At 36.2% G+C, this 15,846-nt stretch overlaps 1 protein-coding gene across 4 annotated transcripts in view; it reads left to right on the plus strand.

Moving 5' to 3' along the window:
* LOC105255708 (tyrosine-protein phosphatase 3) overlaps positions 1 to 14,272 on the plus strand; it is a 34,510-nt gene extending 20,238 nt beyond the window's left edge. For 2 of the 4 annotated variants that reach the window (XM_025406366.1, XM_025406365.1), the window contains exons 3-5: positions 8,843 to 8,928; positions 9,143 to 9,267; positions 10,884 to 14,272. In XM_025406366.1, coding sequence (XP_025262151.1) covers positions 8,843 to 8,928; positions 9,143 to 9,267; positions 10,884 to 11,495 — 823 coding nt within the window. In that variant the 3' untranslated portion in view covers positions 11,496 to 14,272. The remainder of the gene's footprint in view (positions 1 to 8,842; positions 8,929 to 9,142; positions 9,268 to 10,883) is intronic. The other 2 variants (XR_003122456.1, XM_025406367.1) reach the window with 2 other exon arrangements.
* The last annotated feature ends 1,574 nt before the right edge of the window (positions 14,273 to 15,846 follow it).

Below are 15,846 nucleotides of genomic sequence, written 5' to 3' on the forward strand. Positions count from 1 at the left end.
GCGAACGTTTGCAGCTTTGAGTTATGTTCGCGGTTATTAATAGAATTCGTCGGAAATTAGAGAAACATATATTCGGCTTGATGCTGATTACTTTGACGAAATTACTCCGAATATTCTGATAATTTAGGTCATCTTTCAGATCAACTAGAAACACGAGCTCGTTAACAATACTTGTAAAATATTATCGCATGTCGAGGAAATTCCTCGCGTGCAGAACGAGAACGATGACCTAGAGATAAAATGACGTAAGGCAGATCGCTATCCATCCGAAATACAAGGTTCTTATCTACTCAGAGCCGTCGCCGAAGACTCGTTCGCCGTTGTTAGGACACTCGGTTCTCTTCTCACCTCTCTTCCTCCCGACATAAGTACATCAGGTACGAGAGAGATTCGGGTCCCGAAAATCTGGGTACAGATGACTGGAATACGAATGACGACCGAACGAGGACCGAATGATTTGTTCTTTTACGCAATCTCCGCAGTGATGTTCGCATCTCGGATCTCGACTCCGATGATCGGATACTGGATTGCGAGGATCCTCCTCCCTTCGCTCGAGGAAACCTTATCTGCGCCGATAAAAACACCCCTTATGTTCATATATCTTTAATAATCGTTACATGCTCGCTCTGGTTCTCTTCGCTTCTCCGGTGTCTGGCTTATGTCCCGTCAGCTTATGTCTCCGATATAAGCCGTCTCCGTCAGAGTATAGCCCAACAGCAACGTTATTCGGCTCCTCTCGAGTACTACTTGACATTCCAGGGACCTCTGGATTCCGTCTTATCGTGCGTCCGCCCGCTCTCTTCCTCTCCCTCTCTTTTCGGAGGTATCTTCGAGTTTAGAGGCACTTACGAGGTGAAGAAAATAAATTTGGCGACGGAAAAGAGCACGTCTGTACCTCGAGAAGCAGGGAGAAGAGCGCGTCGAGGACGATTGGTCTTGACATATTTATTAAGTCGTTGCATATGAAATGTCGTTTGTTGCGTATGAAACATCGGCGCGGCCGCAATCGGGTAATCTTTCCGAAGAATCAGAATGTATTTGCGATTGAAAGAAGAAACTTCCGCTACGTTTTTCAAAAGAGAGACTATTTACATAATATCATTTCGATCAAAAGTACAGGAAATTTAAGAAAAGCATTAAGAATAAGAAATATGTGTTCCCAGCTTTAATAATTCGCGCATGTTAAACTTTGTATACTGATATGTCTGGATCCCTCTGTAGACTTTCGACGAAAAAAAATCATCAGCTTTTGGACATGCATTCTTTTCTCAGGATTTCCTTTTACGAAATACCGGAGGCGCATACATTTCAGGTTCTCTCACGTTCAAACACTTCAAATATACGCCATTATATCCACAATATCTTAGCAAAACACAGAATCTCAAAGAGCGATTATTCGCACCGTCAGCATATTGTCAAAGTGACGTACCTCGATACACTCGAATTAATTAATGCTCGTCCTCTATAATATCGAATGAAGAGAGATCAATCGCGAGAGAAATTCGAGAGACTCTCGATCTGATTTAGGTTTGATTTAATGAATCTATTGTATTTAATAAATAAATAAATAATTTAATAAATATAATTTAATTATATTAATTATATATTATTTAATTATATAATTGAATAATATATAATTTAATTATATTAATTAAATTATACATATTTATATTATTTATATATATTTATTTATATTATATTGTACAATACAAATACTTATACAAATATATTCGTGAGATTCTCCTTCGATTCGTTTCTTAAAATCATTCATTATGCGCTTATCACCTGCGCGATATCCGTAAAAGAGGAAGGAATTGTCGCCACTTTGATGGTACTTTGTCAGCGTGACAGATATTTCTTGTTTGAGAGAACCGATCGATCAGGCGTAGTTGATTGCCATCCGTTGGCAACCTCGTCGTCAGCGGTACATATGTCGACGATATTCTCGGTGAATAGAGCACGAAGATCGACGCGTATCGCAGCAAGTGACGAGAGCGATCGGTCATGCTGTCGCTCGAACGACGTGTCGTAAAACCGACAATGCCCACGAGACGAGACCGATGCGAGCGAACAGGTGCGACGCGGAGGTGGAGGACGGGAGGAAAGGGGAGGGACCTCGTAACGGTTGTCGCTCCGATACAAAGTTGCGACGCGGCGAGGGCTCCTTCAATTTCGTTCGGAAATGAGGGCCCCAGGCCCTCCGTCATTAAGCCCCTTCTTCCCGGTATCGGGCCTGCGCTCGAGGAGAGAGATGGGAATTTCTCTTGCGGTCACGTTGTCGGGACCCTTCCCTCGCTGAACCTTTTTATTTATTTATTTGTTTATTTTTTTACGTCGACCGCGACGCGGATTACGTACACGGACACCTGCCGGCGCGAGATGAGGAAAAAAGCGCGGGAAAGGACGACCGAGCCGGGGATCCGCGGGTCTGTAGACCGCGTATGATCCATCATTCGCTAACTGTTCTCGCGACCGCGGAGATGCCGATGCCGCGGAGCTATGCGGATGTAACCGGTCCGCCATGATCGCTCGAGGTTTTCTCAAAGAATAGAGGAAGAATAAAAGAAATCATTACGCAGAAAAAAAAGATATTCTTGTTTTGAAAATATATTTAGGCTTAACGTGGAAATCTTGAAATGAGACTATATTGCGTTAATTAAAGAAAAATATATACAGAGAAAAATGTATACTGTATTCAAGTAAATATTATTTATTTTAAGTATATCATAAGTTTGTATATCCGCAAATATATCATAAGTTTACCACAAACATTAAATTTAATTGAATATATTCTGAATTTTAGTAAGTGCAGTATTTTAGTCAAGAATATTAAATTAAAACAAAAATTTGATTTGCTTACTAGAGTAAAGTAAGTTTGATTTTTCTTTGATACAACTTTACAATATTCTTGAAGAAAAAATAAATTCTTCTTTTAAGTACATGGTAATGAGATTTTCTAACACTCGTGAGTATATTTTAAGATTATTATTATCAAGAATATATTCTTTGTTGAAGAAAACTATTACTTAAAAAAAGAAAAATAAACTGAGTAATCGCTTTTCTTGGCAGTAGAATAATATTTTTCTCTATGTAATTGCTTGAATAATTGCTTACTTGAATGCAGCCATTTTATATAGTTCAATCGAGAAAAATATATTCCTATGATTTCAGATTTAATTTTCTCATTTTTAAATGAAAGATTATAATTTTCTTAAAATAGAATTAAATAATTATATTGAGGTGACAATTACATTATTAAAATAAGACTATAATATTGTTGAAATGTGAAATTATCAAATTCTTCTAAGAAGATTATAAATTGACTCATAAAATTCGAAATAAAGTCCAGAGAGAGAAGAAATACACTTGTGAAAAATCGATCTATTTTTTTAAATATCCGTCCTAGATATACCTGAAGAATACCGCGAGTTTCGAGCAGCGTGTATAATTAAATTTCCGCGAATCCGTGCGTGATGTCCCGTTTGCGGAAATTGGAGAGTAGCAGTAGTAGTTCTGGTTTCGCGCGCGATATTCCGGAGACCGGAAGAGGCACCGGGGAACGGTTTTGCTCCGCATCATCGCTCGATCGCGCGGTCCGCGACGGACCGTATAAAGGCAACGGCAAGGAAGAGCCGTCCGGCCCGTCAGCGACACGCTTGCGTGCGTGCGTGCGTGCGTGCGTATACAGATGTTGCGCTGTCATTCTACGCTCGCGCGAGCGCGCGCATCAGGATGTTACGCTCGTAGAATCGCCGCACGGATTTAACCGTTTCGCAACAGATTATTTACGTGCCTCTTCCTGCAACGACGAGCCTCGCGGACGCGATTATACGTATACATTGTACGTGCAAGTATGTATATATATATAGGGACGCGCATGGTCACTTGAGGAGATGATCGTCTCCCACGGGGGAAACGCCTCGTCGCCGACAAACTAGACTATTTATTCCCCTAATTTGAGCCAATTTAAGGAATTTAAATCTCTGAAAAGTTCTATCTTATGGAATGTATCCTTTCATAAAATATATAATTATAAATTATCATCTTCATTTTCCAAGTGTCTTATAAAACGTGTTAGTTTTAAAAGTACTTTTGCAAAAGCAAAATTTGTCAAATTATTTATAATTACTAAAGCTAATAATTATTGATAATTATTAATGATGTCTTTCAATGGACTGTCAAATTGGTCGATACAAATGGAAATATGTAATTGCATAAAGCAGTTATTAAAAATTAGGTTCTCTACAATAGCAAAATTAGATTTCTGTATAATTATAAATTATCGTCTTTGTTTTCCAAGTGTCTTTATAAAACATGTTAGTTTTAAAAGTACTTTTACAAGAGCAAAATTTGTTAAAATATTTATAATTAGAGGTAATAATTATTGATAATCATTAATAATGGACTGTCAAACTGGTCAAATGGAAATATCTAATTGCATAAAGCAGTTATAAAAAATTAGGTTTTTATCTACAATAGCAAAATTAGATTCAGAAACTGTATCACCGTTATTAATACTATCATGCCGTTATCATAACCGACGTGAGAATCACTTTCCGGGCGCGAGAGATTCCCGTTCTAGAACGACATTCTTCGATTCGTTCAACAACTGTGGCGGTGAATGCGGCAAGTGCATCACGATGCGCGCGATTTTCCGCGTAATCATTAAACAGCTGCTGCCGGCCGCTGACTTTCGCGCTTAATTAATGAGCCTTATGTGCCACCGTGCTTATAAATATCAACCGGGTCCGCGGATATTTCGGTCTGGCGGCGAATGTCGGGTCAATGTTTCCAAGGGTACCGCGCGCCCGTCCATTCTCTTTTCGAGAAACGATCTATGCGATTGATCGCGGGAAGCAGACATTAATTGCCGAAGATGAATCGTGAAAAGCTACACGATGATTTAATTAAGCGATTCCCTCTTCTTTCTCCACCTCCCCCGCGCGCGTGAAGGCTAAATGAGAATTTTTCATCTCGATCGTTATCCACAGGGAATTTCCTTTTCGGATCCAGTTGCAACTGTAAATCCTAGAGTAATTATCGTAGCGGTCGATACGGAGAAAATACGGAGACGGGACAGGTAGACGGTAGCGATGTTTGTTTGAAATAATTTTCGTGCGAAAGATTCCTATTATGTGAGAATACACGCTGCGAGTTTACAATCTTGTACTCATCAACGCGCTTAACAATGCCATTTAACAGTTAGCACGCGCGACGATACATATGTATGTTTTTACTTGTGTGTTTCTCTTCAAGGGAATCGGAGCGCTTATGGAATGGTGCAATCTAATCACGTCGAAATATATAATATAATCGAATGGTGCAATCTATCACGTAAAAATATGCAAATATTTTGGAAATATTATTTTATCTAAAATGGTCGAGACTCCTTCAAACTAGAATTTTCGAAGATCTGTCAAAATTGTTTTTATACAGGATATCAGGGCAATCTCTTCTCAAAAAAAGCTAGCTTACCTCGAGAGCTTTTCAAAACACTATAATAAAGTATTTTTTTATCGAGTACTTTTCGAATTATGAGGCTTGAAATAATTTCTTAATTTTTACATAAATCATAAAATATTCGTTTTTCGATTATCTTACCTTAATACTTTTATGTACAAAATAATGAGAGGAATCAATTGGTGTAAAGAAAACACATAATTGTTTCGAAAAAACAATATATAATTGTTAATTGCGAATTACATATTTTTTCTCCGAAACAATTATATGTTTTTTTTTTACACCAATTGATTCCTCTCATTATTTTGTATATAAAAGTATCAAGGTAAGATAATCGAAAAATGAATATTTTACTGGATGCTTTATGGTTTATGTATAAAATTAAGAGATTATTTCAAGCCTCAAAACTCGAAAAGTACTCAATGAAAAAATACTTTATTATAGTATTTTGAAAAGCTCTCGAAGTAAGTTACAAGAGCTTTTTTTTCGGAAGAGATTGCCTGACACCCTGTATAATTAATAATTATTATGAAAAGTTATATAAATTTATATAATAATTTTGTAATATTTTTTATAAAAATCGTGCCGTCACAGAACGTGTGTAAGCTACTGTAGATTATCCGTAGTTTCTCCTTCTCGTTTGACGAAAGAGAAAAGTCCCCGTTTGCGTCCTTGTTTGACTGGTGTAACGGGTTGTAAAGTTGCAGCCGTTGAGCGCGTGATTTGTCACTCTTGGCGCTCCGGAATGACTCGCTTCTATCGGCATTCAACAAAACCCCGTTGATCTTGTGCGTTAAGCAGGAAGACGCGTTGCTTTTGATTCGGCACGTTCATTCATTGGACCGACGAGAGATGCACAAACGTGACGACGACGACGACGACGACGATGACAAAAGCGCCTGCGCCTATTCAACTGAGATTCAAATCATTTTCGTCGAAGACGAAAGAATAGAAGAGACACGTAACAAATGCACGACACTCGCAATTTGTGTCCAAGAGTCACGCGGATGGAATTTGGAAACGGAATGTCGAAGAGAACATAGACAAAAACTAGAAATTTGATCATTAATTCTGACATGACCGAATATTACGAGATAGCGAGTCAATAAAATGATTAGAAAATAATTGGAAATAATAAAATAACAAAATGAGAGATAGGAAAAAATACTGATTATAAAATTGAATAAATAGTACTTTATATGCCCTAGTAATACACCAAGTATTTCTCATGTGACAGTTCTGTTGTAATTTCTCTCACGCGTGTAGGACAAGATGTACGGCAAATCGCATCGAGCATCTCTCCTTTTATATCGAGACGCGTCTCTTTGCAAAAACTCACGAATCTTCGTCTACGTGCCGCTTTTAAATGAGCGTCATCTATAAAATGCAACGAGGAATTCCCACGCAGGCGTTGCTACCGCCCTTCAGGGTCAACGATCTCTTTAGATATATACGAGCGGGTCATGCGAAGCGATTAGAACTAGCATTGTTCGAGACTTCCAATAGCATTAGCTTATTTCCGAGGGTAAGTTATTGCGTGCGTTGTTTGATAAATTTCCGGAGTCGTAATTGGTGATGATGTGTGATGAGGATGATTTCAATTACACGTGATATCTTCTTTTTTTTTCTTCTATATAAAACCTCTTAAAAATGAGCGAGAATAGATAAATATAGCTAATTTATATGCGCAACGTTTAATAACATTCCAAGTTTACATAAGAAATTTCGTAGAAATAAATTTCATTCATTTCTTCTTCTCCTGCGTCTATTTTACATTTCAAATAACGCTACGGAATTTCATTTAAGACTCCTGTCGTCATAAATTTCAATCACATTCAATAATCGGCTCACAGATAATTCATTTGGATCTCGGCCGAGCGTGGCATTATATCGTGAAAACAGTATGGATCCTAATTCGAATGAATCTAATCCGAGAGAGAGAGAGAGAGAAAAAGAGAGAAAGAGAGAGAGCCAAGGCCCTGGAATAATAATCTTTATCAGAAGGAGCATTGTGGCCGACGTTTTATTTATGGAGAACCTAAGATGATTACGAGACGAGGGCACTCCTAAACGTAGTGTGGCACCGACGTATGAGAGATTAGTTGCGCCACAAAAACGCCTACCTAACTCGCGTTTCCGTCGGGACCATAAATCCATTTGATTCTCTTTCGACGGGAATGCGCTTAAACGCGATGCCCTCGACGCGGCCGAAGACAAAAAAAAAGAGGAACGTGGGTTATCTGTAGAGGACATGTACCGTTATGCGCGCTGATCGTATCGCTGCACTTTCGCGATTATGCAATATTTGCCGAAGAGCGAGTTATTTTCTGACTTACGGCCTCTTTGTAGGAGGTACACATATACTTCTTGCTTCTCATTTTTCCGATTTTACCTTTCACGAACGATCGAGATCGTAATCGCGTGTTGCGGTGGACAGGTCGTTGAACATTGTCCCCTAGTCGTCAGTTACGAGAGTTGTACGTCATAATTCAATTATAAAAAAATTTAATCTTGATTTTTTAAATAGATATATCAATAGCAAAATGCACTTAATATTATTTCACATAAATTTACAAAAAACGAGGATATATATTGATTTTATAGTAATTTCTTCTGTCAAAATTTAAGAATAATATGGAAATCACACACAGAGAAAAATACAGACTGTCAAGTACATATAATTGACATTCAAGTAAATATTATTTATTTTAAGTATATCATAAGTTTGTATATCCGCAAATATATCATAAGTTCGCCACAAGCATTAAATTTAATTCAATATATATTCTGAATTTTAGTAACTGCAGTATTTTGGTCAAGAATATTAAATTAAAACAAAAATTTGATTTGCTTACTACAAGAGTTGACATAAAGTAAGTTTGATTTTTCTTTGATACAACTTTACAATATTCTTGAAGAGAAAATAAATTCCTCTTTTGAGTACATGATAATGAGATTTTCTAACACTTATGATGAGTATATTTTAAGATTATTATCAAGAATATATTCTTTGTTGAAGAAAACTATTACTTAAAAAAAGAAAAATAAACTGAGTAATCGCTTTTCTTGGCAGTAGAATGATATTTTCTTTGTGCATACACATACTTGCTTCAATAAAACTGTGTGCTTCTGAGGACAGACCAGAGTGTGTATTAACAAAAATAAATATTTTATGAGAGAAGCTCTATCGCGTTATTCATCCGACTCTCGTAAAATCGCAGTTTTCCTCTGAGATTCGTTTGAAAGGAAGCGTTTTTCTGTGAATCATTGATGAACAATAACAAAATCCCCGCCGTGGAGGGGACCGTGTTCCTTTATAATTCGTCCAATTATCACGGAATCGCGAGATTTATTTTCACACTGTGATTTCTCTTTGTTTCAGGAGTAACAAGTACCTGCAAAAATCGTCCGTCAGCCGCGTGTGCGCCGTCGGAGGTTTTTTCATTAGCATTCCGGTCTTCTTAACCGGTAAGAAACAAACTTAGCTCTCAGTTGTCGAATTTTATGTGAGAAAAATTACATAATTTAAAAAGATTATCAAAGCCAAGACTATTTTCGTTAGAAAATAGGCTTGAACTTTCAGATTAAATTATGAAAACGCATCGAGATACGCGCTTTATTTACCTCATATTGTTATCGACACCATCAATTTATTAATCCCTTGTGTATGTGTGATCCATAGGCATGATTCTGTACACATTCATCCAATTTCACTCGACACCGGCGATCGTCACGTCGGTCTTCATCGGCCTCGGCATCGTGTTTTGCGGGTGCGCCATGGTCCATAACGTCTTCGTATGGCAGAAAGTGAGTGTGCGCCTGGAAATGCAGCTTTTTTTCTTTTTACCTGGCTCTCTCCCTTTCCCTCCTCCTCTCGACTTAACGGCGTGCGAATTCTTTCGATCATCGCGATATACGGATCTCCGTCGTAGACGGAGATCGCCACTTTATTTTCTCGTATTTCACGACCGGCGATGCATCGGCCTGCACCTCCCTCTCCCTCGTCCCTCCTCTCCTCGGCCATCGGCTCTGCACCCTTAATCTCTCCCCGCCGTGCCTTATTAGCATATCCTGCAACGGTCGATGTCATTATCACGCTATTATTTACGTCGGTGATCATTCTACCGTGTAATTCGATTCCAAACTGGATCCGTACGCAGGACGTCGTGTATGCGTGTCGGTGAACGTAAACCGACGTGTTCGACGTGGTCGAGGTTTAATCTATAAAAAAAGAAAAAAAAAAGATCGATAGTAGGATAACTATTTTACACCGCGGGACACCCCTCGCTCCTCGCGTTACGTAATTAAGCGGAAGATTTTACGTGTAACTGCACTCGTCACGGCTTCCCGTCTCTCTCCCCATGTGATAAATTTTGCCGTTACATAAATTACGTGATGGAGAGAAAAATATTTTGTTTACCTCCTTCTTTTGCCGCCTTCGACGGGGTAACAGAGATTTTTACAACATACTTACGGTTTAATATGATTGCCGTTATCTGTTCTTGATTAAATAAAATTTAAAGGAATTCATATTTAAATACTTTAAGTTACTTAAATATTTTAAATAAAATTTATTAATTATATATTAGTTATTTAAATATTTTAAATAAAATTTAAATAAAATTTAAATAAAATTAAAAAGAATTCATATTTAAATACTTACTATTGGATCTTCGAAATTTCGATATAATTAATAATTTTTTTCTTCCCGGGAAGTTTTAAGATTCTTGGCATATTTCAAAGAGAGTTGTCTCGATATTCTGCCAAAAATTATCTTAATGCAATCGGGAAATAACTTGAAAAATGAAAATATTTATATTTTATCGCCTTGGGATGTGTGGAGTCGGCGGATATTACGTGAAATATTTCCAGCTCTGACACTGACCTCCTAATTCCCGTCACGCGCACGCACCTCGAGTTTGCGCGAATTCCACAAACATGCGTGATTCAGATTCTTGCGCTTTGTAAACATTAGCATCCGTTTATCCACTGAAATATGCATCAGTCTTGCTATAAAAATAACTTTACTTTCTCTTCATTAAATTTCTAAAAACTCTTGCATTAAAGTTTTCTTTCCAATCTTCTCTCTCCATAATCTCTCCTTCAATCCTCTCATCAATTGTGATTGCTACTATTACGTGTATTTGCTAAAGTATAGTAGTTACATCTAGATAAATAAAAAATCAATATAATAATTCTGCAAGATGATATAAAGCAAATCTTACGAAATAATAATTTAATCTCGACAGAGAATAGCAAATTAAATTTCGCTTTCAAATCTATCTACTTTTAATTCCTTGCGTACATTTATTTCGGAAAAGGATACTTTCCTGAAATTACGCCTCCCCAATTTTCTCCCTCGATAAACCTAATCGAGAGAGCGTAAGAAACTTCACGAGATAATCTTCCTTTATGATTTCCAGGAGAAGACGAACGCGGTGAAGGCGTTCGCTCGCGAACAGTGCGAGGCCGCGGCGCAGCTTCAGCGTCAACAGCAGCAGCAAACGCACTCGCAACACCAACAGCAGCATCAACATCATCACCAGCAGCAGCACCATCATCATCAACATCAGCAGTCGCAGTTACGACCGACGCTGCACCCGGGCTCGAAGATCGGCAGCGGCTCGATAACGGTCCATTCGACCGCCAGCCTGCTGGCCCAGTCGCCTCGCAGTCTCCAGCATTCTTACCAGCATCACCCTCATCAGCACCATCCTCACCAGCAGCGGCACGTGTCCTCCATGTCGCCGCCTTTGTTACTATCGTCCCCGCATCCTGCGTCGCAGCTTAATCACCTGACGCATCGCGGTGCCGTCGCCGCCGCCGCCGCTGCCGCTGCCACGCCACCGACGACACCCGGCGACCGGTCGCCGCCGAGCCCCAGCGGCGGCGGAGGCAGCGGCAAACTCAACAGGTCGCAGCATCTGCCGCGCGAGGCAAGCGGCAGCGTCAGCCCCGGCTTGCCAGCGGCCACGCTCGATCTCAGCAGCGCCGCCACTACAAACAGTCCTCACGAACTGTCGACTCTCGTCTAGAGATCTTGATGGAACGTGAAAATAATTCCGAGAGAAATTCAGGAATCCAATTTATTCGAAGGAAGTGTTCTTTGTCCGAGCGAAGAGATTATCTTCTAAGCTCTACGAATCGTTTGTAAAGAACGGATTTTTAAATTTGTTTGGAAATAGACTTCACGTACTTTAGATAGATCTAGACTTAAAAAATGTCGAAGAAGGGTAGAAAAAATTTATACGAGACTTTATTAATCTTAATATATCAATTATAAATGAAAGATTTTTGCCTAAATCATGTAATATAAATCTGTATCTTTAGGATCGAACAGATAAACTCTGTGTGAAGCTAAAATGTAAAAAAAGCTAATTGTAATTAATGTATAGATAAAACTGATGTTGTCTAGCAAGAAGGGATCAAAAATTGCCGACTAAGACTGCCATTGTTTGTTTTATTGTCGTATCATCAACGTTATTGTCAATTAATATTTATTCTATTACAAGAACATATATATTCCTGACTTGGTCCATTGAATTGTCAGATCAGCTTGATGATGATAAATCCTCGCAAACTTTTTGCCCACCGAGTATATAATATCCACGAACCCTTGACCAGCAATCGCCGGGAAAATACCGCCCAGAGTCTTGTTGCCGGCAATTTATTTTTGGGGTTCGTGCGTTTGGCAGACTTAGTCCCGAGCTTAAACGTAACTATACATAACACTGTAAGTGGCGTGAGTGCAGAGATTAAGGGACTGAGAAAGGGAAGAGTTTTGCGCCCTTTGTAACGCGTGCAACACGAAATGCCGAAAGCAAAAATGCCAGTTGACTGAATTCTCCCGTATAACTTTGTTGACCATCAGTAAAAGCATGAAATACAAGGTTGATATTGTCAGTTTAACTAATTTCTTCAATCCAAAAGATCGCAAAACATTTTTGCTTCTTTTTCATTGAGTTTACATTAATTAATATTACTGATGTAATTTTTATTTTTAATTGCCAAAATTTGGTTGAATATCTTATTGTAGCAAGTAATTATGTAAGAATTTTCAAAATTACCTTTTCATTTCGTAGCTTTTACAAAATTGGAAATTGAAAAATACTTCCTTAATGAGCCTAATGAAATATTTGAGAGAATTTCTTTAGAATTTATTGAGCAAGATTTCATCAATCGTGTCTTCGTCCATATTGTTCCGACAATTACCAATGGCTTTGGAACTTATACTCTCAAAGCCACCGTCCTCATAGTCCAGGTCGTTATACCAGTATTACTCTCATATAAATTTTTTTATTTCTTCCCACCGGTACATAGTTCTCACATAGTCAGAATGTCCAAACTGTCTTAATCCTGCTAGTATTGTAACTAACGTGATTTAATGACTTGCCGATAGAGTTAGTTCCTGTTGACCTTGACGAGCTATACATTTTTTTGCATACCACTACAATATTCTTGAGCAGGTTTCGCTTGCTCAACTATTTGTCAATGTGTTTGGAGGAACCGTATACATACATATACATTATATATATGTATACATGATATTCTCAGAGAAATTCCACACTACGTTCATGTAACGCGAGGATCCTTTCGCCGAACGAAACTTGCCGATTTATGCTTTCTTTACGGGTCGTATATCCCGCTATCAGCAGCGAGAGCAGCAACAGGTTCCTGTAACCTGTTGCGCAACGTTGATGAAAAAATTCCTTATACCAAATGCACGTTGCATTTGTGCGTCGTAAGTATTTTCTGGTTACCTGATATCATTCTTGCAATATATATCAGGTAACCAGAATGAAATTCCTGCGGTTTCCGATATTGAAAATATAATGTTTTAATAAAATTTCAACAAACGAAATATTTCATTTATTGAAATATATACTTTTATAAACAAAAAGTCTTTTTAGTATAATTCAAATTTATATTGTAAATATGCACATGTATATTCATGCACGTTGCGCAATGTTGACGAAAAATCCTTTCTACCGAATATATGTTGCATTTGCCTATTTTATGATATTATTCTGATAATATATATCAAGAAAAACCAGAATGAAATTCTTGTGGTTTATCATATCGAGAATATAAAGATCTAGTAAAATTTTGATAAGTAGATTTCATTCCTTGGAATATATGTACCTTTACAAACAAGAATTCTTTTTGGCACGATTCAAATTTATAAGATAAATATACATATGCATATATACACATGTAGGCAAAAGTATACTGGTTTTATATTCGTTTGTCTATATTGTTTGTTAAGATATTTTAGAATTAATAAAAAACGCAATAAGAGCATTAAAGATTGTTAAAAAATTGTTGCCACACGATGTATATCAATGTCAATTAATGCTTTGAAACAAAACGGAACGTTTTGATATATGTCATTAAAACATTATTTCTAATTTCAACGCCTTTTGGCAAGATAATTTCTTCCCTTTTTTAAATGGAAGAAGTTATCTTGCCAAACAGCATTGAAGTTAGGAATACATCAAAATGAAAAATATTAATCAAATCCATTCATATTTCAGTCGAGTAGGTTCTTCCTTAAAAAAGGAATATTTTATAAATATTATTTATATTTTATAAATATTATATCGTTTAGTTACGAGTCCAGAAATTACATAGGTATAAAATATGTGATAATTTCAATGAAAGTTATTCTAGTGACTTTAATAAGATAAGTAAAAAAATAAATAAAAATAAATATGGACGTAGCATTATCTGGTATTGAATCTATAAAAAAAATTTTGAAACAAGATCTATGTTAAGATAATTTGGTAGTACAATGACATCATTACATCGGCTACAATTATAAATTTACTACGTAAACCGACTGACAAATATTTATACACATTAACCATTATATTAAGTGTTACAATTTTGATGTGAATGATTATTTCAAAAGAACAGAAAAAATGACATTTTTTCCTATTACAATTCGATAGTTCGATAAATTGAGGGAACACGATCAATCTTTTATGACTTTGTAATTTTCATATTTCACATTTTATTTTTAATAAGTTGTATCATTTATTATTATTATTATTATCTTGTTATTATTTGCTGTTATTTATTGGTGTAATATAATATGGTTATAAAATGAATGTCAAAACATGTCATGGTTTTAAAATGTTATATATTAACATTATATATATTGACATTGCGTATGCTCTTAATTTTGGCTGAATCTAAGAGTATATGCTAATTAGATTCATGAATTTTGCAACAGTTGCGAAGCAGCTTTTTCTGCTGAACGCAGCCATTGATATACGTCATAAATCAACGTCATACAACAACAGTTTTTTAAACAACTTTGCTCTATTGCGCCTGTTATTAATTCTAATAAATATTTTTAATAATAAACTTTATTTCCTACATTTATATTAAGATAATTTACTAAAATTGCATAAAATTATATTTCGATGATTGCCGAAAAACCCCAATTATTTCGAGAACAAATATACTCAAGTACAATGATTGAAATATATTTCAATCAATATATATACAATAATGTATGCATACTTTCGATGCCTTAAAAATCGAAAGATGAGAAATTGGCATGTATGTGAATCTTGCCATGTTTTTACTTATTATTATTATTACTTGTACTTATCTTACAGAACCTCTAGTCCTAGATTACTTTCATTCATATGGAAGCATAAGACTTTAGAATTCTGATTAATATTATAATTACGCGGATAAGATGATTGAAATTTGCGAGTTCGACATAGTGATCGAATTTTTGTTTTTACGAAATTAAATTTTGTAAGAAACGAAAATTTGTATGTGTGTGTGTGTGTGTGTGTGTGTGATGTGTAAAAAACAAAAAAATACGCATATAGTAAATAGGATATCGAAATAAAAAAAAATCAAGAATTTCAATCAGAAAAATGTGAATCAGGCCTTGATTGTTACAAATTCTTTAAAAGCAAACTTATTAATATCTCTATCAATAAAATAATTAAATGAATTTTTTAATTTGAATATGATTGGATATTGGATCTTTAGATGACTCATGAATCAAATTTCTCTTTTTTTAAATTATCTCAGCACTTAATACTTAAAAGTTTTAAATTATAAAGCTACTATAAATTTATTCTTAATATTTAGAACATTAGATTTATAATTTTATATGCGATCGTATGAAGGATTCATTGAAAAATATTATATCTTATACTACTTTTAAAAATAAAATATGAGTATATGTTATGTTTGTGTGTGTGTGTGTGTGTGTGCAAATGTGCATCTGAGGAAGAGAAAGAGAGAGCTTCCATCTTTATCGAGAGTTCATTTTCACTTTGCTTGCTGAAACGAGAGATTAGTATTTTACATCAAATTTTTATTAAGCATAAAAGATTTTATATTTTATAATTTAATATA

The sequence above is a fragment of the Camponotus floridanus genome, unplaced genomic scaffold, assembly GCF_003227725.1.
Source record: "Camponotus floridanus strain SB8 unplaced genomic scaffold, Cflo_v7.5 scaffold140, whole genome shotgun sequence".
Lineage (NCBI taxonomy): Eukaryota > Metazoa > Arthropoda > Insecta > Hymenoptera > Formicidae > Camponotus > Camponotus floridanus.